The following is a 23902-nucleotide window of genomic DNA, read 5'->3' on the forward strand; positions in this document are numbered from 1 at the left end:
TAAAAAGCTTGTCAGGGCGGCAATGTCCACTTGCTTACTTGGTAATGTGTCTCTGAGTCGCTGAATGTTGGCCAGGCAGCTGTTGTGTTCGTGGGACAGGTAAAATAAGCACAACAGCGGCTGGAACTCACCTCAGTCACAGATTCGTGCTTAAACTGTTTTGGCGCCGCCAAAAGACCATCTCAATATGCAGATTTTATTTCTAACTTATGAAAACAAATAATGTTTAGGGGATTTTATGCATTCATATTTTGTGGAAATATACTAGAAGAGGAAAAGTCTCACTAACCTTGAGTTTTATCAATTAAGGAGCAAAATAAGCGTTTTTGCCCGAAAATTTAGATGGTATGAAAAGCATACCATGTTTACAATCTTCACTATTGTCTCATTGTCTAGGTTATTACCTAGACAGACATGTAAAAATACTCTTAACTATTTTAGTATTTCGTTAGATGGTAACAGATATCCAAAAAAGAGATAAGATACCCAGTAACTCTTGTGAAATATGACACGATGAATGACAGTCTTCACTACATTATGACTTTTATGCTACGAGAGAGAGAAATGCTTTTGATGCCACCTTGTCTATAAGAGCAGGGTGAATGAGTGGAAGCCCCAATAAATTATTATCCTTTATGATATTACCTTATCCTTTGCTGTGTGTGTTATTCTTCGTCTATAAGAGCAGGGTGAATGAGTGGAAGCCCCAATAAATTATTATCCTTTATGATATTACCTTATCCTTTGCTGTGTGTGTTATTCTTTGTCTATAAGAGCAGGGTGAATGAGTGGAAGCCCCAATAAATTGTTATCCTTTATGATATTACCTTATCCTTTGCTGTGTGTGTTATTCTTTGTCTATAAGAGCAGGGTGAATGAGTGGAAGCCCCAATAAATTGTTATCCTTTATGATATTACCTTAACCTTTGCTGTGTGTGTTATTCTGCTCTTACTTTATTTCCACCCAATCCATAAATTTGTCTAAAGCTCCCCAATGACTCAGTACTAACAACCTGATTGCTGAGTCTATTCCATTCTATCCTGTCTTTCTTAAATCTATCCTCAAGCTTGAATCCATTTTTACTTCTTGTCCTTCCCTGTTTACTGCCTCAGAGAATTTTGCTTATATCACCCTTGTTGCATCTCATATCACTTGAAGAAATGGATTAGACCTCCTTTTAATCTAATTCTGCCTTTATCAAGCACAAACCAATTATTTATTGCCCTACCTGGAGAATTTTGCTTATATCACTCTTATTATGTCCCCTATACCACTTTCCAAGACCATCAGACCCCTCTTAACCTCTACCTTTTATTAAGTTTAAACCAATTATTTATTTTCCTAAATATAATTACTGACCCTGAAAATTGTGTTTCCCTTTGTGTCATTGCATTATCTCGCTCCATTTCTTCTCCAGAGTGTGTATGACAGCCTGTGTGGTGACATGGTGGTGTCTGTGGCTGACTGTGGCAGGCATGGAGGTCTGGGGAGGAGGAGAGGATGGGGAAAGAGGAGGAAGAGAGGAGAGGTCCCTTCAGCAAATCCCCTTAGGAACCTCAGGATTTCCCTTACCTGTGGATATTGACCCCATTCCTTCAGGTAAGTGAGTAATGGGTGGTGATGGTGGTGTAAATTATCAGAGAGCTATCATAAATACTATCACTGAGTTTATGTAATGTTGCTTCACTAGTCTTATTAATGGTGACACTTCACACAGGCCCCAGAGAACAGATCAACCAAGTGACATCCTTCATTGATGGGTCGGTGATCTACGGGTCCAGCAAGGAGGAGAGTGACGAGCTGCGTGCCTTCTCTGGCGGCCTCCTCAAGGTGCAGCGCGGCCCGGCAAACACCCAGATCCTCATGGCCGACACCAACCAGATTGACTGCAAGACCTCAGGAAGATTCAAGTATGTGTTTGTGTGATAGAGTGCATTAGTTAGTGAAAGGGTTATTCAGAGCCTTAGACTGATGTATTTTGAGGTGAACATGACACAAAAACAGCAGAAATTTCCCATAATTAACAACAGAAAGCCAAGCAAACAATAAAACAACAGAGAAAATGATAAAAACACCACAGTTTTGTCTACCACGCCTCACCACTGACAGTCTCTCCACCACCAGAGCCAGGTCACGCAAGACTCGGGCAGCAGACGGCCAGCTCAAAGACATCGAGTCAGGTTCCCCAAACAACGTACTGGATTTGATGGAGGTTCTGCCTAACACTGACGTCAGCGATATCACGGAAATTCCTAGCGTGTTTGAGCGTGACGACCAGACACTGCCCTGCGACCACACTTTGCGTTTCCGCACAGCTACAGGGTGGTGCAATAATCTTAACTTCCCGTCCTTCGGCAAGTCGTTCAGGGCAAAAAGTCGACTCCTACGTCCTTCTTATGAAAACGGTGAGTGTCTGTCTGTCTGTATGTCTGTGTATGTGTGTATATACTCGTATATGTGTGTGTGCATGTGTGTGTGTTGGTATTTGGGATAGGTCAAGAAATTAAGTGTTTAAGTTTGATGAAATAAGGGATAAAGTCAAGAGTAGATCAGATAGATGTCTATGTGTCTGTATTAGTGTTAGGGATAGAACATAAATAATGTGTTCAGGCTTTATAAAGTTAAGAATCAGAGAGAAGTCATTTCAGTCAGCTAGAGGTCCCAAAGTGATATAGAGAGCATGACAAGGATGACATAAGCAAAATTCTCAGGGTCAGTAATCAGGACAGGACAAGAAATAAAGAACTGAAGCTTGATAAAGTTAGGAAAGAGTATAAATAAATATGTTTGTAAATGAGTCTGTGGTGCCTTGTCTGTGCTGGCCTGTGTGGGAATGCTAGCCTTGTATGTAGACAGAGAGACAGACAGATAGATATATTACTATTATTATTGTGTGTGTGAGTGTGTGGTGCCTTGTCTGGGCTGGCTTCTGTGGGATTGCTAGCCTTGTATGTAGATAGACAGACAGACAGATAGATATATTACTGTTATTATTGTGTGTGTGAGTGTGTGGTGCCTTGTCTGTGCTTTGTATAGGACTGCCAGTGTCACAGATAGATATATAAACTTAATTCTCACTGAAGTACCCCCATACTTTATCTTCTATAGGACTGCTAACCTGACAGATAGATAGATTAACAAACCAATTTCCTTACAGTACAATCAAGTACCCCCCAAACCTTGCCTTCTGTGGGACTGCCAGCCTGACAGATAGATAAACAAATGAATTTCTTTACAATACACTCAAATACCCCTAAACCTTCTCTTGTCATCCCCAGGTCTGTCTAAACCTCGCGTCACTTCAGTCACCGGCAAGCCTCTCCCTTCCCCTCGGCTCATTTCCACCAACATGCACAACGACGTGTCTGCACCGCATGTCCGCTATACCCTAATGGTCATGCAGTGGGGCCAGTTTATTGACCATGATATTATTTTCACCCCCATCAACAAAGGTAGGTGTGTGTGTGTGTGTGTGTGTGTGTGTGTGTGTGTGTGTGTGTGTGTGTGTGTGTGTGTGTGTGTGTGTGTGTGTGTGTGTTTACATAGTTGTAGCTTCCAAGGTCTGATAAACTATTGATTTGTTGTCTCCTGATCTTTATATGTCTAGTTTTCTTTAATTTCTGCATACTTTTCACTAAAACTATATATTTTCTTAGTCTGTTCCTAACCTAATCTATCTTTGTTGTTTATCATTATCTGTTTTTTTCCATTAGTTATCAAATCTCCTGTTTCTCTTTCTCATTCTAGTGTTAACAGGTATATGTTTTCTAATATTAACTTAACTGTGTATGTGTTGATAAAAAAAAAAAGTACTTATTCTCTCTTTACTTCATGTCTGTAAATACACTGACTCCTGGCCCAGCATCTCTTCACCTCATCCACTAAACACATTCACTTCTCTCTCTTCCAGGTTTCCAAGACTCGATTCTGGATTGCCGCAGATGTGACTCTCCCCAGACAGTCCACCCTGAGTGTTTCCCCATAGCCATTCCTCAGAACGATCCATTTTTCCCTCCTGTCAATATATCATCTGGCCAGCCATTCTGCATCCCCCTGACCCGCTCCATGCCAGGCCAGCTGACACTAGGTGTGTGTGTGTGTGTGTGTGTGTGTGTGTGTGTGTGTGTGTGTGTGTGTGTGTGTGTGTGTGTGTGTGTGTGTGTGTGTGTGTGTGTGCAACATTTCCCTCTAACACACTGCACTCCTAATGACTATCTCTCTCTCTCTCTCTCTCTCTCTCTCTCTCTCTCTCTCTCTCTCTCAGATTACGATGCATACTGCAACCCAACAGTGCTCAATGAATTTGGCATAGCCTTCCGCTTTGGCCACTCTCTACTCAAGCCTTCCCTGGAGCGCATGGACGGAATATTTGCCAAGCGCAACCCTCCTGTCAAGCTGAGCGAACACTTCTTCAACCCAGACCTACTCTACCAGCCTGGGATGCTTGATGAGATCATCCGCGGCCTGACTACTGTGTCCATGGAGACACTGGACCAGTTCTTGACAGATGAGGTGACCAACCATCTCTTTGAAGACAAGCGGCAGCCATTCTCTGGCCTGGACCTGGCTGCCCTCAACATCCAGCGAGGCAGAGACCATGGACTGCAGCCTTACAATGAGTACAGGGCCCTCTGTAACCTGACCAGGGCGAGGTCGTTTGATGACCTGCACAGGGAGATAGCGAGGCCGGTGATCGAGCGAATGAAACAGACGTACGCACACGTGGATGACATAGATCTGTTCACTGGTGGATTGATTGAGACGCCGCTGCACGGTGGACTGGTCGGTCCCACGTTCGGCTGCATCCTTGGCATTCAGTTCAGGAACCTCCGCTGCTGTGACCGGTTCTGGTATGAGAATGCTGACCCACTTGTGCGCTTCACCGACCCTCAGCTCACTGAAATAAGAAAGGTGGGTCTTCCTTGGTGGTGGTGGTGGTAGTAACAGTAGCAGTAGTCTATCCATCTGTGAGTAATGAGTGGTGGTGGTGGTAGCAGTAGTAGTAATAGTATCTCTGTTGGTGTTAAGTAGTGGTGGTAGTAATAGTAATAATAGTAGCAGTAGTATCTCTGTCTGTGGGGGGTGAGCAGCAGTAGTAGTAATAGCAATAGTTCATTTCTCTTTATATACCAGGCTGGCAATCCCACACAAGCCACACACACACACACACACACACACACACACACACACACACACACACACACACACACACACACACACACAGACACACACACATTCTTATCCCAGTCAGCCATAGGATAGAAAGGAATAATAGTAGTAGAAATAATAGTAGCATTAGTAAAAGTAAATCACCTTACTTATCAAATCAACTTAAAATCTAAGTAACCTTGCCAAATCTACTCAAAACTTAACTTAATTACCTAATCTGTCCTAAATCTAGTTATGTCTAACCTTACTAATCAAATTAGCTAACTTATCTTGATCTTACTTAACAAATTAAGTGTTTTAGCAGCAAACAAATGAGCTCAAGTGTGTCTCTTCTCTACAGGTGACACTGGCCAAGCTTCTGTGTGACAACTGTGACAATGTGGAAAGTGAACAGCGGTCTGTCTTTGACCTTCCAGACCCCTTCCTGTAAGTACTGCTCCTGCACACACACACACACACACACACACACACACACACACACACACACACACACACACACACACACACACATACAGACACAGACAAAATGCTATCCCCTCATCCCTTCCTCACCCCCAGGAACCCCCGAGTGTCATGTCGCGACCTCCCCGGGGTGAACCTTGAGCTGTGGAAAGAGGAGCACGAAGAAGAGGAAGACCTACATAGGATCAGATGGAAGGACCATGTCAATGAAGACACAAGAGACAAAGGATTAGATGAAAGAATGCCTCAAAGCAGAAACATCTGAAGAAGACTTTTGTAAAGAGCAATCCCAAATAGAAATTAGGGTGGGAAGAAGCAGCGTTGGCACTCACCACATTGGTAACATAGATGCCCAGGAGTGTTCGTCGTGCTGGCCGTTCCACTAGGATGGCCATGAGGCTGCCAATGAACCCTGGCACAAAGGAGACTGTGAAAAAGTTGAAGTGCTGCAGAATGTGTCTGTGGGAGTAAACAACAAACATATCATTAACAATTAAACAATTTGACATTTCATAGAGGTGACTCAATTTCAGCTACCGTATTTGATAGCTTATAAGACACACCTTAAAAAAGTCTCAGAAAATTAGCCAGCGTCTTATAAGGCCAAGGTTCAGCTCTGGGGCAGTGGCTAGTAGTAAGTCTATGGCAACAGTGGCCCTTAAATCAAACCACAAACATCTTCACACATGTAAACAAAGTGATGATCATTTCTAAATCTCAAAAACAACTCTTTTTTTTGTAAGGTAACAATGTATAACAGATCATACTTAATGGTAATTCACATAAAATAACACCAGTCAGAAAGAAATTAAGTGACTATGCTTACGTTGTTTGTACCAAAACAAATTCACCATTAGTTAAACATCAAACCTGGCAACACATGCAAGGTTCACTGCGTTCCTTAGGTAAGATACACCTTCATACAACAGAAATTATGCCTATCTTTTAACATTTTTATCTCGCATGTGTGTTCAACAAAACTTGAAGCTAATGAGAAACTATATTTTTTTCAGAAAACCTAACATAACAAAAGATTTTATAAGTGAAAAGAGAGTCACAAAGTAGGGTGACTCATGGTGATGGTCTGCACAATAATCATGCAATACAGTTTATGCAATAGTGTTTAAAATTTCCAGATTTCATTTCCCCAACATAATGGGGTCACAGAAACAACGTGTACACAATGGCGTATAAGTTACAAAATTATAAAATTTCCCAAGGAAAAATATTGGAATCTAATAAGGATCTGAATACATATGAGAGGGCATCAAATGTCAGGTTAAATCCTTCACTTCATATACAGAGCTTAAACCCATTTATTTATCTTTTTTTTTTTTTCAATGCCTGCCCAAACTGAGATGCATCTTATAACCCCATATGTCTTATAAACTGTCAAATACAGTATTTTCTATTTTACAGTATTTTATCTTGTTCCAACAGGAAAATACTAATTTTACAGTATTTTATCTTGTTCCAACTGGAAAATACTAATTTTTTTTGTCATTTTATATGCTAATGATGAAGTGCTTCAATGGCTGTCCTTCATCAATATCCTATGGTCACCTCCTCTCTCCAAACTAATCAACAAGAACTCATGCACTATACTTGGTTTGTGTAGTAACAAGAATTGTGGGAGCTGATCACAACACACTATGACCACTGACTACTTAAATGTGTATTCATTCACATAAACTATACTATATCTTAATTAATTGACTATCCATGCACAAAAACATAAAAAATAAATAAACAAATAAGTAGATAAACAGAAAAAGATTACTATGTTATGCAACTCCATGGTTTCATATAAATTTCCCAGAGTAAAAGCAAGCATGACACACTCAGTATAATAGCATGTATATTACACTTACTACTTCCAAACTGCCCCAACATGTGCATGGGAAAGGCCACCCACATCTGGCATGCTCACCTGACAACACAGTAGGAGCCAATGTACCCAAAAGCATTGACTGTCAGGAAACAAACTGATGTTGTTAAGTAGTTCTTCAAGAGCTTTTTTCCATACTTCATACTTATTTTCCGAGCATTCACAAGACTGGTTAGCTGCATGCAAACAAATGCAAGTCATTAATATTACAAAGATAAACCTCAAAATACAAAGTGTCATTCCCAATTCAAAAGAAAAAGGAAAGAAAAGGAGAAATAAAGAAAGCAAGCAAGTAAAATTATTAACTCCTGATCAAAGTCTTCCTTCCACTTTTGAAGCCAGAAAGCAAAATCATATTCCCCTTCACCTCACACTCTACTTACACCAGATCTATCATGGCATAAGGTAATTGATATGAAAAGTTCTATGCATAGCTATAATCCATTTTCACCTCTTTTTACCAATATAGTAACAGTAATCTTTAACATTTTGTCACCTAATGACACCATCACACACATTTTCAGTAACTGTAGATAATTCTAATGAGCCAAAATAAAATTACAGTAGATGCAATGCAATATTTTATCGCAATCACCCCTTTACTGCCAAGTGTTACCTTTTTAAATTATATTCTAAACTTCCATCAAGCTTAGGAAGCCAGTGCAGTTGCCAGAACAGTTTACTAGACACAATGAGGATAGTATCCCTCTAACATAAAAAAAAAAAAAAAAAAAAAAAAAAAGGTCACATACCAAGTACACCACACCATAGATTTTGATGCTTTCAATGAACCCAATGATACAGATTTCAAAGGAGGCTGAGGAGCACGAGTGTTTCCAGCAGTGGCCGAGCTCATAGCAGGAGTATGGCAGGATCTTGCTGAAGCTCCCCATCCTGCTGTTGTTACCACTACTGCTCCTGCTGGTACCTGTCTCTCCTCACTACCTAAAGGGCAACACATGAAAAGGGAACATAAGCATGGGTGTGCTGTCAATCCTCCTGTCTAAGTACTAACTTGTGCAAGCAATCTATTGAGGTGTTGAAACAACTCCCACAGGAAGCATATGAAAAACAAATACACAGGCACCAGATCACAAGACAATACTATTCAGTTAACAATGAAGTATGTATGCTGTAAATTTCTCATGTACGTTAAACTGCAGATATCCAGACTGAGAATGCCTCAAGTACCTTGTGATAAATAAAGCTCAACACATCATCAAATAAGTCACCAGCATCAAGGCAGTTTTTTGTTCAAGCAAGTCAGTTCTTAGAATCCCACAAAAGCAACTGTCAAGATCTGCAGATACACTTAAACTATCAGATGCATCAATGGTGATGCAGCAAAACCAGTCTCATCACATAAAAAATATAAAAAAATCAAAGATGTATGTTGGAGTCATCATAGATATCACAGAGAGGATATCATCTCAAGTAGAGCAGTGTCACATCATCTTAATCCTTATCACAGGCAAAATAGTTGATAAGATATTTCATGAGCTCAGTGATAAACACTATACTCAGTAATCTGATAATGAAACTGTAAGATGTTCTTTAAAGAGGAAAAGAATGCTTATTAAAAAGAATCCAAAAAAATATATTGGCTCCTGACAGACGCTATGGTCCCAATACCTAAAACGAGAGAGAGAGAGAGAGAGAGAGAGAGAGAGAGAGAGAGAGAGAGAGAGAGAGAGAGAGAGAGAGAGAGAGAGAGAGAGAGAGAGAGAGAGAGAGAGAGAGAGAGAGAGAGAGAGAGAGAGAGAGAGAGAGAGAGAGAGAGAGAGAGAGAGAGAGAGAATGATAGGCAACAAATTCATCCAAGTAGACATGGCAAAAACTGTAGATTTTTCCTACTTAATAAGCTTCATGGGCAGACAAATTCATCTGCATGGTCAGTTAAAGGATAAGTAAATCTGTGCACTGACATAAATCTGCAATGTTGTTTCTGTAAGGCTGAGCTGTACATTACCAGTTTACTTTCTACCCTCATGAGAATTGGTTCACATTCTCTCACGTTCTCAGGATCTGATCGATTCAATTAATACATGGAGTCAATGTGACCCGGGTCTTATCATCCTGCACTGATCACATCAAGAATGGCATGACACGTTACAAAAGGAGGCACTGCACAAGCATTACATTTATGCCCCTACATCATAACTGCCTCTAACCAATACTAGCGAGTTGAACCTACAGCAGCTCAAAGGTCACGGTACGTGACTCTTCACTCAATGAAACATTGTAGTCACTCTTGCTAAAGCAAAGATTGACTGACCAGAAATGTCAGGTCACTGCAAGCTGGTTTCAAAGCAGAAAGATGAAAATCTCATAATAATGAGAAGGATGCTGTAATACTTCTATAAGGTGATTCCAAAAGCTTGATCACTGATGAGAAGTGTATTGCCATACATCACAACCTGTGGCTCACCCAGGCCCTATGATGAGTGTACTGGATAAAACAGCTCAAGACAGCCACAACTTCCATTGCCACATGCTCATTCCCATACATGTGCAATTTTTAACCTACTATACAGTACTGCAATTAATTTCTATACCTATTGTGTTGTTGCAATGTTTAAGATTTTTACAGTATGAAGGCATCATTCTCAGTCTGTGAAGTGGCAACTGTCAACAGCAGCAAGCCATCCTCTCTAAAAGTTTAAGTAAGCATTTCTATACTAAAGACAACACAAGCCAAGAACCGCTTCACTCTATTTACACAGCTATACAGACAAGAAAGTCAAGGCTCTCACGTGGCACTTGACTTTGTTTACAAATGCTTTCACTGTTGCAGGAGACACCCGACTGCTGTTGACAGATGCCACCTTGCCACCTCAGACTATCAGCTGACGCCACAAAATCAGTCACATCACCGCACTGAGGGAGATAAACAAACCAGCACCTGAGAGCTTGTCATCACTCAGTACTAAGTCTGTTTTGTCTGCCGCAGGGCTCGTCTTGACGTGTACAAGTATAAATAGAGGATGACTGGCAAATGACAAACCATAACTGTCCACGGGGGCGAGTTGTGTGTGGAAATGAGGTAACGTGTGTTGTGTTGCTTAATATAAAGTGTACGTATCCCACAGTACTCTCCACAACCACCAGCCCCATTCCGATAGTAATGACCTCAATCCTACCAACCACCACCCATTTCTCAATATGCATAACCCACACCAGTCCATTACTACTACATCATTAGAAAATTTACCGTCTGTTTGTGTGTGCAGTGTTGCGTTATAGTGTCAATAACCCACACCACCCCCACTATAACCCACCATCACACCACGATCTCAATCCTACACACTACCACCGACTTAGTAAATAAACAACAATCGCCCATTACAATTACACCACTACAAGAATTACCGTGTGTGTGCAGTGGGCTTGGGGCCAAATGAGGTTTATCTGGGTGGCGGGGTACCTCAGCGCAATCATGAAGGCTGGCGGGGTAGATATCAGGTCGCTATCTGTAGTTTTAGTTCCCCTACACGTCCGTCTGTCTGATTGGCCGCTACTGCCCGCCAACCTTCCGCACTACGAGCCTAACAGTGTTAAGTTCGTATAATTTTACTGTTATTATTATTATTATTATTATTATTATTATTATTATTATTATTATTATTATTATTATTATTATTTCTCATGTCTCTGTGTCATACGAAATAGTATTTGTACTACTACAGCTATTACCACTAGTACTACTACTATTACTACTAGAAGTAGTAGTAGTAGTAGTAGTAGTAGTAGCAGAAATACTGCATTTTGGTTTATCAAAGCGACAGATGCGTGGTTATGTAATGCAGTTCACTATTACCATCTGCTTCCTTTTATTAATAATGACCATATGATATCTGTCACAAATCAAAGGTCGCAGATAACGTGGTGCTTTATACTTCAAAGAAGACCCTGATATGCGATCACGTGAAAAAGGAACACCCAAACAGCAGGTTTGATCTACAAAATAAATAAATAAATAAATAAATAAAAGTCAATCCACAAATTTATGATGTCGTTACGAAAGGCTTAAAACTGAAGATATGATGGAAGGTAGAGTGCATAGCGAGATGCGAACAATGAACAAAAATTATAGCACACACACACACACACACACACACACACACACACACACACACACACACACACACACATGACCATATATATATATATATATATATATATATATATATATATATATATATATATATATATATATATATATATATATATATATATATATATATATATATATATATATATATATATATTATATATATATACCAGTGGAAGACATTAAATTTTGTGTAGGTGGTGGGTGAGCATGGTGGCTGCAGATGATAATAATGATTATCTATATTTTGGTGTTTCACAAAGCTATTACTGGCTGTGTTGGCCTAGGTTAGGGTTGACTATGCTGGTCCGGGCAAAGCTACGAGGTCACACATTCTGAGGCGCACATCCATGATTCAACAGCTTGCATTATTACTTATATCACAGACTGAGTCACTTATTTGAGGTACTGAATCGCACATCATGAACTTATTCCATGCATCAGCCACTGAGAGCTATATTCTGAAACACCTCTGAGCTGCACCTCCATTACTTACAAAGTAATATTCCTCAAGTGTCAGGCTTGAATCATGTGTATCAAGGACCTGTGAATGTGTATAAGCATGTTAAGTCACAACTATTGTCTCAATGATGTTTGTGTATTTTCTATGGTAACTCTTCATTAGGATCTACACTAATCACAGCATTTACCTGCAGCTCTTCATGTGGCATCTTTACTCTTACCCACCTTGTAAATTTAGTGTTACTTTAAAATCAAACTTAAGACTGTAGTTTTCCTTTAGAAAATTAAGAAGGTACACATTTGTATGCAATCACATGGTCATCATTGCATATTACTTCTTATTATAGTCACAATCACTGCACACTTTTTCACACGTCTTGTAATTTTTTATACAACTGCCACAGATCCATTCATTTTTCAGGAAGTGGCTTCCTTGTGGCTACTGCCATATTAATGGAGATTGCCCTTCTGTCCTCCAGAGCTACACTATGATGATAAGGAAAAGCACATGCTGTTTTGCATCTGCTTTCTGCAATGTATAGAATTCTGCACTTATCAACATTAATTTTCAATATTAGCAGTTTTCCCATAGCACTTAAAAATACTTTTCCAAGTGTTAATTTTGCTTTTTGCATGACAACTTATTGGAAGCAGTGGAAGTGAAGTGTGATGGAAGAGATGGAAGAGTTGGGGGATGAGGTTATAAAGGAGAGAAAGGGAGAAGTGGAGGGGAAAGAAACAGATCCCTAGCTACACTTTTGTGTCCCCATCAATATATGTAGCTGCCCCTCCAATTCAGGTAGTCCAAAACTGGCACTGCTGAGACATAATGCTTAGAAATAGAACAAGAGATAGATTTTCAGATAGCAATATTGCTTCACACAACAGCTACAAGAATTTGCTACATCTGAACTCACAAAGGAAAGAAGACAGCAAGGTTTGGCTCCTCACTTTTTTCCCACTGCAGCAGCCTGAGCCGCCTTCTTTGCCTTCACCATCTCAACAAGCTCCTGAAATGCCATCATGTGAGAATAAGACTTAAAAGTTACAATAACATCAGTGTCTACTGTGCACTATATAAAACCTTCACTACATACATACACACACACACACATATATAAAACCTTCACTACACACACACACACACACACACACACACACACACACACACACACACACACACACATAGCACTTACATCTCCATGCATTTATGGAGGGACCACAAAGATAAAAGCAGATCAAAAGATAAATGCATGAGAGAGAGAGAGAGAGAGAGAGAGAGAGAGAGAGAGAGAGAGAGAGAGAGAGAGAGAGAGAGAGAGAGAGAGAGAGAGAGAGAGAGAGAGAGAGAGAGAGAGAGAGAGAGAGAGAGAGAGAGAGAGAGAGTCACTCCATAAACAAGATAAACCTGATTTGTTTTCTCCACAATCTCACATACAGGGAATAGCAAGCAACACATCACCAGACACACAAACACACACACACACACACATATACAGACCTTATAGCGCCTCATGCAGTCTTTCTTGGTTCGGTTGGGGACACACTTGGCAATGCGGTCCCAGCGGTCAGGAGTAGAGACTGGATAGGTCTTGAGGGCTTGCTCCAGCAACCTCTGTTCCTCAGCTCCCCAAGCAGCAGTGTTCATCCCCAGCATCTCCTGTGGTGCTGCACAAAGGAAAGATCTAACATCAGCCTAAAAACATGTTTTTTCTTAAAATATCTTGGAATTGATTCACAGCTCAGCTGGTGATATTGCATAGAGCTAAAAGACAATTCACAGCAGTTACACAGAGAAGGGAGAAAGCTCTTGAGTTCATACAGAGAAGACTCATGGTAATAATTAATTAGTATAAAAAGAGAAATGAGAAATTACCCAAGCATCAACATGATATAAAACTACACAAAGATGCAAAAGAATTATCTGAATGTCAGCATAACAGCAAGAACTCACTGTCATATCTCTGGGAGGCTGTGGCGTCGCTGATCACCTGCCGAGCCTGTGCCTTCTCCATGCTGTGGTAGGCATTCTTGTTGGCTGCCTCCCTCATGTGCTTGTCTGAGTGTTGCAGCTCCTTGGCCTTATTGAGCACCTCCTTGGCCAGCCTGGTGATGCTGGTGGCTGTGTTGGTTGATATACTCTGCCACAACCTCCCACCTGCAGCATGGAGGGTTCAAAGAGTTCCTCTAAGTACAGCAATGCATAAAAACATAACCTAACATTAAGGGAGCTGCAAGAAGCCATCCTTGTATGAAACATATCTACCTATATCCACCTATCATTCCCATCCATAAATTTGTCTAATCCTTTAATGCTCCCCAATGACTCAGCACTAACAACCTGATTACTGAGTCCATTCCATTCATCTACTACTCCATCTGAGGACCAATTTCTTCCTCTCTAACTATTTTCAAGCTTGAACCCATTGTGTCTTGTTCTATCCTAATTATGATCCTGAGAATTTTATAAATGTCACCTTTGTTATATTCCCTATACCACGTGAAGACCTAAATGGTGTGTATGTAGAGAACAGTAGTAGGGATCAGATAACAACCTTGATATTAGTCATTTTAAAACACACATGGAAACACAAGAATAAGGCAATATATCAATCAAATAAAATATTAAAGCTTAAAAAACCCATCTATTTATATACTAGGCCAGCAATCTCACATCAGCTGGCCCAGACAAGGCACCACACACACACACACACACAGACACACACACACACACACACACACACACACACACACACACACACACATGCACACCACTTAGTGTCAGCATGCTCGGCTCACAACCGAGAAGGCATGGGTTCAAGTCCTGGGAGAATCTCTTCATGTGTAGCCCCTGTTCACCTAGCAGCAAGTAAGTACAGGATGTAACCTGAAGGGTTATGGCCTCACTGTCCCAGTGTGCGGTGTGTGAATGGTCTCAGTCCTACCCAAAGATCAATCACTACAAGCTCTGACCTCTTTCCATATGGGGAACAGCTGGTTTGGTGACCAGCAGACGAATGTAGGTGAATGACACGTCATTCACACTCTTAGCCCTGTCAGCCCCAGTGGAAAGGGACAGCCTTGTGGACCACCAATAATAATAAGATATCAAAAAATATATAAACAGAAGCAATTTACACACACACACACACACACACACACACACACATGAACCAGCTCACCTCTTTGTTGTGCCGGCAGGGAAGAGGTTGACGGCTTTGATGAGCAGCTGGAGGTCATCTTGATTCCAGACTTTGAGTGATGAACCTTCCCCTCCTCCTCCACCCCCTCTCCTTGCTGCCGCTGCTGCCACCTCCTCCCTCTCCTTTTTGATCCTGTTGCGCACCTCACTCACCTACAACAGAGAGAGGAGGCAAAGAAGTGTTACAGGGGGTCCTCAAGTTATGACAGAGTTCTGTTCCTATGCCATGTTATAAACTGATTTTCTGCATAGGTCAGAACCAGCATAAGTAAGCTACCTGCAGTATGTCAATCACTAATACTAATACTGTTGTACTGTAAAGTCATAGTCTAGGACATAAACACATAACTATTGTGCCTGTAAAAGAAACATATGAAGGACAAAAGTCAAGACTGTCATACACCAAGGACTCCTTGTACTAATCATAACTATCAGTGGAGAAATAGTCTGAAAGGTTTGACTATCCTAGGGAAAACAGGTCATACAGAATATCCAGATCATTTGGGGTGGATTGTTCTAATTTAGATTAGCTTGCTTTATGCTACTTTGGATTTAGCTAATCAGATAAGGTAATGTAACATGACTTAAATAGACCTAACATAGTTAATTTCAAAAGTGATGCAGATACCCATATGTCTGTTGGAGCAGCTTTTGGGTTCAAGGCTTAGGAAATTTTTTGATTTAAGAATGACAAAAATTATGCTTTTTTTTTTTTTTTTATATATAAGCAACAATTACTGCTACTACTACTACTACTACTACTACTGTTGGCCCTCCACACTCACCTCCTGTGTCAAAAAATTACTACTGCTATTACTACTACTGTTGATCTCTCTCACTCACCTTTGTCAATTAACTACTACTACTACTGTTGATCCTCCCTCACCTCCATCATGAGTACCTCCCACCCTTGCATCTTGTCCTGGGCCACTTGTGCTAGTTCCTTGTTGAGTTCCTCCAGGCGGGTCAGCTCCAGTGCCTCACACAGCAGCTCCACATCTGTCATGGTCTGCACTCGCTCCCCCTCCTCTGATGCAAAGTAACTGTTGTCCTTACAGAGAGTCCGCAGCATCTGGGAATAGAGGATACTATACTAATGATTTTCAGCCTCTCTCTTATTGCTGCAATGTTGCATATCTTGCTATCTTTTTACTGCTATTTTTTTTCTAGTAAACTCTGGAACTCCCTGCCTGCTCCAGAAGATCCTCCTTCCTATAACTTGAACTCTTTAAAATGGCTGGTTCCAACTTTTCAAAACACTTATCCAACAATTCTGGATAATCCTTATGATCTTTCTTTTGGGACTAGCATCTCAGTGGACTTTCTTTCCCCTCTTTTTATTGCCCTTGACCAAAGATCTTGCATAAAAAATGTTACTGAAATATGTGAGGAAAGGGTGAAGAGAGAGTATGTGAAGTTCAGAGCAAAGAGGAAGGGAATACAAGGGCAGGACTAAATAGAGAAATCTGTTGCAGTTATGTCCTCATGGAGTATTTATCAAGAGGTGTCAAATAAAGATAGACAGATACAGAGATGTTCTTTATCACTGTCACCATCACATCTATGCAATGACAAAGAATGTGTGCTTTATTCTATTTCACGTTGCTTTTTAAAATTATTTACGTGAACAAAATACAGGCAATCATAATTTGTATATATATTTTTTTAGTTTCCAAATTAATTTACACATTTGAACACTAAATTTAATGCTCTTTCCATCTTTCTAATACAAATGCAGTCCTCTCAGCCCCTTATGAACAGGAACTGTATCAAAATCATTTAAAAAATGACATCAAAGAAAAAGGAAAAAAATATAAATCTGAAAGTATATAATGAATGAGAATATTTTAATGTGAAATGTTACAGAAGATGAAAGTGGGTAGAGTTTCATTTTTTAGTTTTTCTTTTTTTTTTAGCAAATTTTGTAGCCTTAAAATGAATGATAAAAAAAAAAAAAAAAAAAAAAAAAAAAAAAGACTTGCCAGGTAGAATGATGGCTCCAGGCATGAGTCATGAGAACTATAGGGGCAGGTGACAGGAAGGGAGGACTGCGACGAGATGAAAGTGAAAGGGGAGAGGAAAGGAACAGGAGGAGGAAAGGATATAATGTAGTGGGCTTGCTTGCCATAGCCAGGGATCATTATTATTATTATTATTATTATTATTATTATTATTATTATTATTATTATTATTATCATCATCATTATTATTATTATTATTTTTTTATATATATATTGGAGGATCACTGGCCAAGGACAACAAAGACTGAAAAAAAAAAAAAGAAGAAAGAGGCCCACTGAGGTGCTGGCTCCTGAACAGTCAAGTGTTAGTCAAACAAACAGGGTAAGTGCCTTGAAACCTCGCTCTTGAAAGAGTTCAAGTCATAGGAAGGTGGAAATACAGAAGCAGACAGGGAGTTCCAGAGTTTACCAGAGATAGGGATGAATGATTGAGAATAATGGTTAATTCTTGCATTAAAGAGGTAGACAGAATAGAGATGAAAGAAAGAAGAAAGACTTGTGCAGTGAGGCATGCAGTTAGCAAGATCAGAAGAGCAGTTGGCATGAAAATAGCAGTAGGAGGTAGCAAGAGATTCAACACTGCAGTGATGAAAAAGAGGCTGAAGACAGTCAGTTAGAACACACTAGAAAGAAAGTGCACCACGAAAATTCAATATATTTGTCAAGAGAATTTTTGATTATGTTAGCGATCACAGCAGTTTAAGCGTCAAAGACAAGTGTGTGGTAAGTTCTTACATGTCAAGCAGATTCTACCCTCCTCCTCACCTTCCTCTCTTTTTTGAATGCTTTCTTCAGCACCTCTCTTTCCTTCTTTTCTACCTCCTGTTTTGCTCTTTGCTCTGCCTCCTCTGCTTCTCTTTTCTTTCTCTCTGCTTCCTCAGCTTCCTGCCTTACCTGAAAACACCAAATTTACACATTAGCAAGACATATCATTCAAAAAAAAGACAACATAGCATGGTATTTCAAAATATATGGCATTTCCGAGCATAAGACATGAAAAATACAAATCAATGAGAAAAATGTGAAGCCTTGGTCTGTTGTAGAAATCAATGCATATATGTGTCCGAGAGTAGTTAGAGATTGGCCTGGTGCTAATACTGGAGATCACAATGTGCACTCACCCTCTCCTCCTCTTCTTGTTTTTGCCTGATTGCCTCTGCTTTAGCCTTTTTCTGAGCCAGTCTTCTTTCCTTGTCTTCTTCTTTAAATCTTAAAAAAATTATATATATATATATATATATATATATATATATATATATATATATATATATATATATATATATATATATATATATATATATATATATATATATATATATATATATATATATATATATATATATATATATATATATATATATATATATATATATATATAATTCTTCATCTCTTTCCCTCTTTTTCTATAAACTTACCCATTCTTTAGCTACAGAAGTAGACAGCAAAAGCAGGAATTAATTTTTCCCTCATAAGGAGTCAGAAGTAAAACAAGAACAGCTTCTTTGCAATCTAAATCATCATAAACCTTTCCATCAAAATGAAATTTGAAGTATTATGTAACAACAGAAAAAAGTACTCCTTGTGATAAATATCTCTTGGGATAATGCACAAAATTTCAACTTTTATTGGGATACAACGAAAATACACGAAATCAGTAATAAGTAACGAAACATACTTGGCTATCCTTGGGTCACAGGCATATGCATTGTCAACTAGCCTGCGCAATCGACCCATCTCCTCTTTCCGACGCCTCGCTCGCTCTACCTTGTTCTGCTTCTCTATCCATCGACGCTCCTCCCGGCTGGCAAGATTGACTGATTTAAAGAAGGGAAGGCGACCACAACATTGCAGTCACATTGCACTGTTACAAAATATTCAAAGAAACTAAAATGACCAGTTAAAGCAATCAGAACAATGTCGGTGCCAGTTTTCCTTGCCATAAGTCTGGGTATTCTGTCTAGCCATATTAAATTTTCTTGTTATTTTTTCCAATGTCAAGTCTAGGCTTAAGTTTGGGCATTATTTCCTTATTCAATTAAAATTTTATTCAATGTTAATGTTTCAAGATACAAATTTCACCATTTTTGCTGCCTTTGGGAAGATAAAGCAAGGCTGGAGTGGAATACACATAACTCTAAAAAGACCAGACATACAAATAGTGAAGACTCACTCCTGTCCCTTCTCCTTTTCCTCCTCATCCAGATATGAAAACTCTCGCCAGGAATCAAAGTCGTACCAGAATCCATAGAAGCGATCAACCTGCACAGTGATGAAAATTAAGTCGGTTAACAATACAAAATAAACACTATTCATAAAGAAATCTTGAAATGATGTTTTATGTGTAAGTTACTGGACCCTCTATGCTGAGGAAAATTATAGTGTATGATATTTTAAACAAACTTTCAAAATTACTGGTCTATCTTTCCATCAACATAGCATATGATGATGGTAACTATAAAAAGTAAACTGTCACCAAATATCTACTTGCATTTCTGCTACTAGTAATCTCACTTCTAAAACAGTACAAGGGAGATTGATGTGACTGTACAGGCCAATCACTCTCTCCAGTTACTTAATCTGCTAATCTGGACTGACCTTTTGTTTGGTGTCATCAGGTTTGCCCAAGCCAGGAACGTGCTTGTGGGTGGACCAACGAGCATTGCACTCAAACACCCCTGTGAAAATCTGCAATGCAACACTGTGCCTTACAAAGATGTGGTGGAGACTGAAGAAGAGAGAGAGAGAGCGAGAGAGAGAGAGAGAGAGAGAGAGAGAGAGGGAGAGAGAGAGAGAGAGAGAGGAGAGAGAGAGAGAGAGAGAGAGAGAGAGAGAGAGAGAGAGGAGAGAGAGAGGAGAGAGTTATATAATCTAATATATAGACCTGACATTACAATATGAGATGGAGTTAATCCCTTCAGTGATATGTAATCATCCACTACCACTACAAGTAATGTATACACATCTTTTATAACCACCTGCAAGAAAAAAGCGGTGAAAAGGAATAGATTTTTTGCAATTTCTAGCCAGTATAATGTTTGGAGATGGCTGTAGAATGTGAAGAATTGTCCCAGAGTGGTTAGTGGTAAAGAAAAGATGTACCAAATAGCAATGAATACTGGAACTTTCAATTCTTTGTTGAGGTCATTTTTCTTCCTAATAGGAGTTAGCGCTTGCCTTGTGTGCACATATATTTGACATTACAGTATGACATGGAGTTAAAAGACCTTTGAATTCTTTGTGGAATAAATTTTCTTCTTAGTGGGGATCAGCGCTTACCTGGAAGAAGTTTGCCTTATTGTGTGCACTGACAGCCGGCACCTCGTCATCAAACTCTGGGTCCACCGAGTCCCAGGAGCGTCGCTTGATGGGGTCCCCGAGAATCTCATAGGCTTTGGTGATGCAGGTGAAGTAGTCAATCGTCATCCCTCACCTCCTCCCCAGCTGCTCGCCGCTTGTCTGGGTGGTGCCACAGAACCATCATGCGGTCTGTGAGGAGTAACACAATGGACGGAAGTGCACACTAATGCTGCACTCTCATTCCTTTACCCAAGTGTTGGGTCATCCTGTTTTAAGCACGTACCAAAGGGAATGCTAATTATTATATTAGACTTACAGATATCTTAGCATAAAACCAATGATCAGAAAATATAATGTCTATCTATCTATCTGTATATCAGGTTGCCAATCCCACATGGGGTGGCCCAGACAAACCACCACACACTCTTACAAATATCATTCACACTCATAGCCATAGGGGCGCCAACTATTCTTCAGACACATTCTCTCTGCTCTTCTGTATGCACCACCTAGCTACAATTCAAGAGCTTGTTAAAGCTAACAGTTATGGACATGGTTTCATAATTAATAGTAATTACTACAAACAACATGATGGCATTCCCTTTGGGTTCTACTTTAGCAAATGTATCCCAAATGATTGGTGTGAGCAAAACTTCAATAATTAGCCATGCAATGTCAATAGCAGGCAACAAACTGCCTGTGCCAGATGATTGACAAAAGTCAACTGACAATGCTCCTCGCTGTGGGCCACAGGAAGACACAGCTCGCCCACGGCCCACTCACTGTCAGTGTGGCCACACTTATTTGGTACAATGCTCCCACTTTTCTCACCATTTATCACACTCACCTCGCTTGCTCACAACCATTGCCAGTGTGGCCATAGTCATAGTCTCAAATCACCATACTACACCCCAGGAACTTTGGTATAGCAAAGCCAACCACATACATCCATAGCAAGGCACAAATAAAATGTAGTTATTGAAAATATACAAATAAAATAAAAATACCAAGACTAAAAGGGCTGACACTGCAACTGAAAACTGGCACTATAAAAATACCTTCAAACAGCAGGTGCACTAAAACTTGGTACTCAGTACACTATACACTCTAAGCTCCAGATGCCACCAGGACTTACACGCTCTTTTGATGTCATCATCAGAGGCCTTGTACCTGTGCTTTCGGAGTCCCAGTACTGCATAATGATCCTGGTCCTGAAAGGCAATGTTGTAGAAATGTATCAATATATAAAAGAAAGATACTAATCAAATAAATGACAGAGGTAAGTGATGCTCTCATAGTGAACAATCAAGACAGAACTATATATGCTAGATAAGTTTAGGTTTTGAAAAGAGCTTAGTAAGAACTGGTTCACAAGAGTAGTGGACAAATAGAACAGGCTTAGCATTCATGTGGTCAGCACCTACACCATAAGTGATATCATGAGGTTAGATGACTAGGCATATGCATATAGAGGCCAGATGGCAATAGGAAGGCTGACTGCATGGGGAAGAGGAGGATAACAGATTTTCATGGTTAGTACAGGAGTTATCCAGTGTAGGCCAGCCAATCTTTTGCAGTCTTCTCCATTCTTATGTTGCTATGACTGGACCATGCTGGCTGAGTTCTCACCTTCCAGTCTGCTGGGTTGAGAGAGCGAAGATAGTGTATGTCATCCTCCACCTCCACCTCCTGAGCCTCCTCCTCCTCACTCTCCTCTTCACTTTCCCCAACTGAGGAGGTGAGGTGGCCCCGCAGACGCCGTGCCTCATATATGTGGAACCATCGTCCCACTGGTTCTACCTCCACCTGGATGAGTGCTGTGGAAGGGAGAGGTAGAGAGAAAATAAAACAGATATTACCAAGAATACCATTCAGGATGCTGAGGAAATAAAGGACATATTGTACAGAAAGAGACAGAAAAGAAAAATACCATAAGAGAAGAACAACTAGAAGGTCATCTCTAAAAAGTACACACACACACACACACACACACACACACACACACACACACACACACACACACAAAGAGACAGACCATGAAAGATAAAGAGATGTTGTTGTAGAGATTATACACCAAAACATCATCTGAGAAATTCTCATCTACATACAAAAGCCCCCTGGTTAAGTTAAGTTAGTGTTCTTAATGGGGACATCCACTGGAGAAAGATGCACTGGTTAAGCTGGGATTAGTGTCTTTAAAGGGGGGACAGGACTCGCCCTTTCAGTTAGGTTGGGTAAAGTTAGGTTAAGCTAGAAAGTTCCCAGTTTTCAATATATGGCACCTCATCCTTAGACTTTCCAACGAATGTCAAAATTTGGCATAATTTAGCTTCTTCCACCCTAAAACTCCATTTTCCCACCATGTCTCCAAGCTTGTTAGGGACAGAAAAAAGATAGGATTTGTGGTGTTAAACTGCAATTTACTGGTAAGAATAGCATAATGGGAGATCTGGGTGATGGAGCCTCCCAATTAGCAAGGTTAGTAATCTCACAGTTAGAATAGTGTAGTGGGGAATATGGGGGCGGATGGGATATTCTCTGTTTGTTGACTATTTTTAAGGATTTCTGCGCAAAACAGTGGTTTTACTCCTTAAACTTTTCAGGGCTTCCCAACTTTGGTTTATTTTGGCCTGCACTCCCCCTACCTTAAAAATGTAAAAAGAAAACAGGAAAAGGAGTGGAGAAAATTAACGGTGAAAAAAAATTGTATTTTCGGACAAAATGAAAAACCTAAAATTCTATAGATATAAAATGTAGATATATTAACAAAGTTTCTATGATATCTCTTTCAAAGCAATTAACTAAAAATAAAGCCTGAGGGAAAGAAAAGGATAATATGGAGATAACCTTAGCCTCTTCTAGGGTTAATACGTACATGTCAGATAGAATTAAGGTTGTAGAATATCATGCAATATATATCAACTTCTGGAAACTTGTTAAAAAAAAAAAAAAAAAAAAAAAAAAAAAAAAAAAAAAAAAAAAAAAACAAGGTTAATGAACTGATGCATTCCCATGCTACACCCTCCCCTTCCAAGTGCTTGAGGGTCACTGTTGGCTGGCTGCTGGAGGCTGTGCAGGGCAGGGTGAGGTTAGCCATTAAGGGAATCAGAATACTTATAGTTATTTGAAGTTATTACTTAATTATGAAAAAAAAAAAAAAAAAACAAAAAAAAAAAAAAAAAAAAAAAAACAAGCAAGGATTAGGGTTAGGTTAGTTTAGGTTAACGTCAGGGTTAGGCTAGGTTAGCAAGACCTTCAAATAACTAAGTATTGTGATTCCTGTAATGGC

The 23902-nt window shown here is 39.8% G+C and overlaps 1 protein-coding gene and 1 pseudogene across 1 annotated transcript in view; one reads left to right on the forward strand and one right to left on the reverse strand.

Moving 5' to 3' along the window:
- The window catches only part of LOC135115076 (peroxidasin-like), a 6196-nt gene extending 134 nt beyond the window's left edge, over window positions 1–6062 (forward strand). Inside the window, exons 2-8 of the mRNA XM_064031568.1 lie at window positions 1419–1600; window positions 1719–1911; window positions 2126–2406; window positions 3280–3453; window positions 3912–4912; window positions 5511–5596; window positions 5729–6062. Coding sequence (XP_063887638.1) covers window positions 1419–1600; window positions 1719–1911; window positions 2126–2406; window positions 3280–3453; window positions 3912–4912; window positions 5511–5596; window positions 5729–5897 — 2086 coding nt within the window. The 3' untranslated portion in view covers window positions 5898–6062. The remainder of the gene's footprint in view (window positions 1–1418; window positions 1601–1718; window positions 1912–2125; window positions 2407–3279; window positions 3454–3911; window positions 4913–5510; window positions 5597–5728) is intronic.
- LOC135115100 (dnaJ homolog subfamily C member 2-like) lies at window positions 4320–22935 on the reverse strand (annotated as a pseudogene).
- Window positions 22936–23902: the final 967 nt, after the last annotated feature.

This window comes from Scylla paramamosain, chromosome 28, assembly GCF_035594125.1.
Source record: "Scylla paramamosain isolate STU-SP2022 chromosome 28, ASM3559412v1, whole genome shotgun sequence".
In the NCBI taxonomy this organism is placed as follows: Eukaryota; Metazoa; Arthropoda; class Malacostraca; order Decapoda; family Portunidae; genus Scylla; species Scylla paramamosain.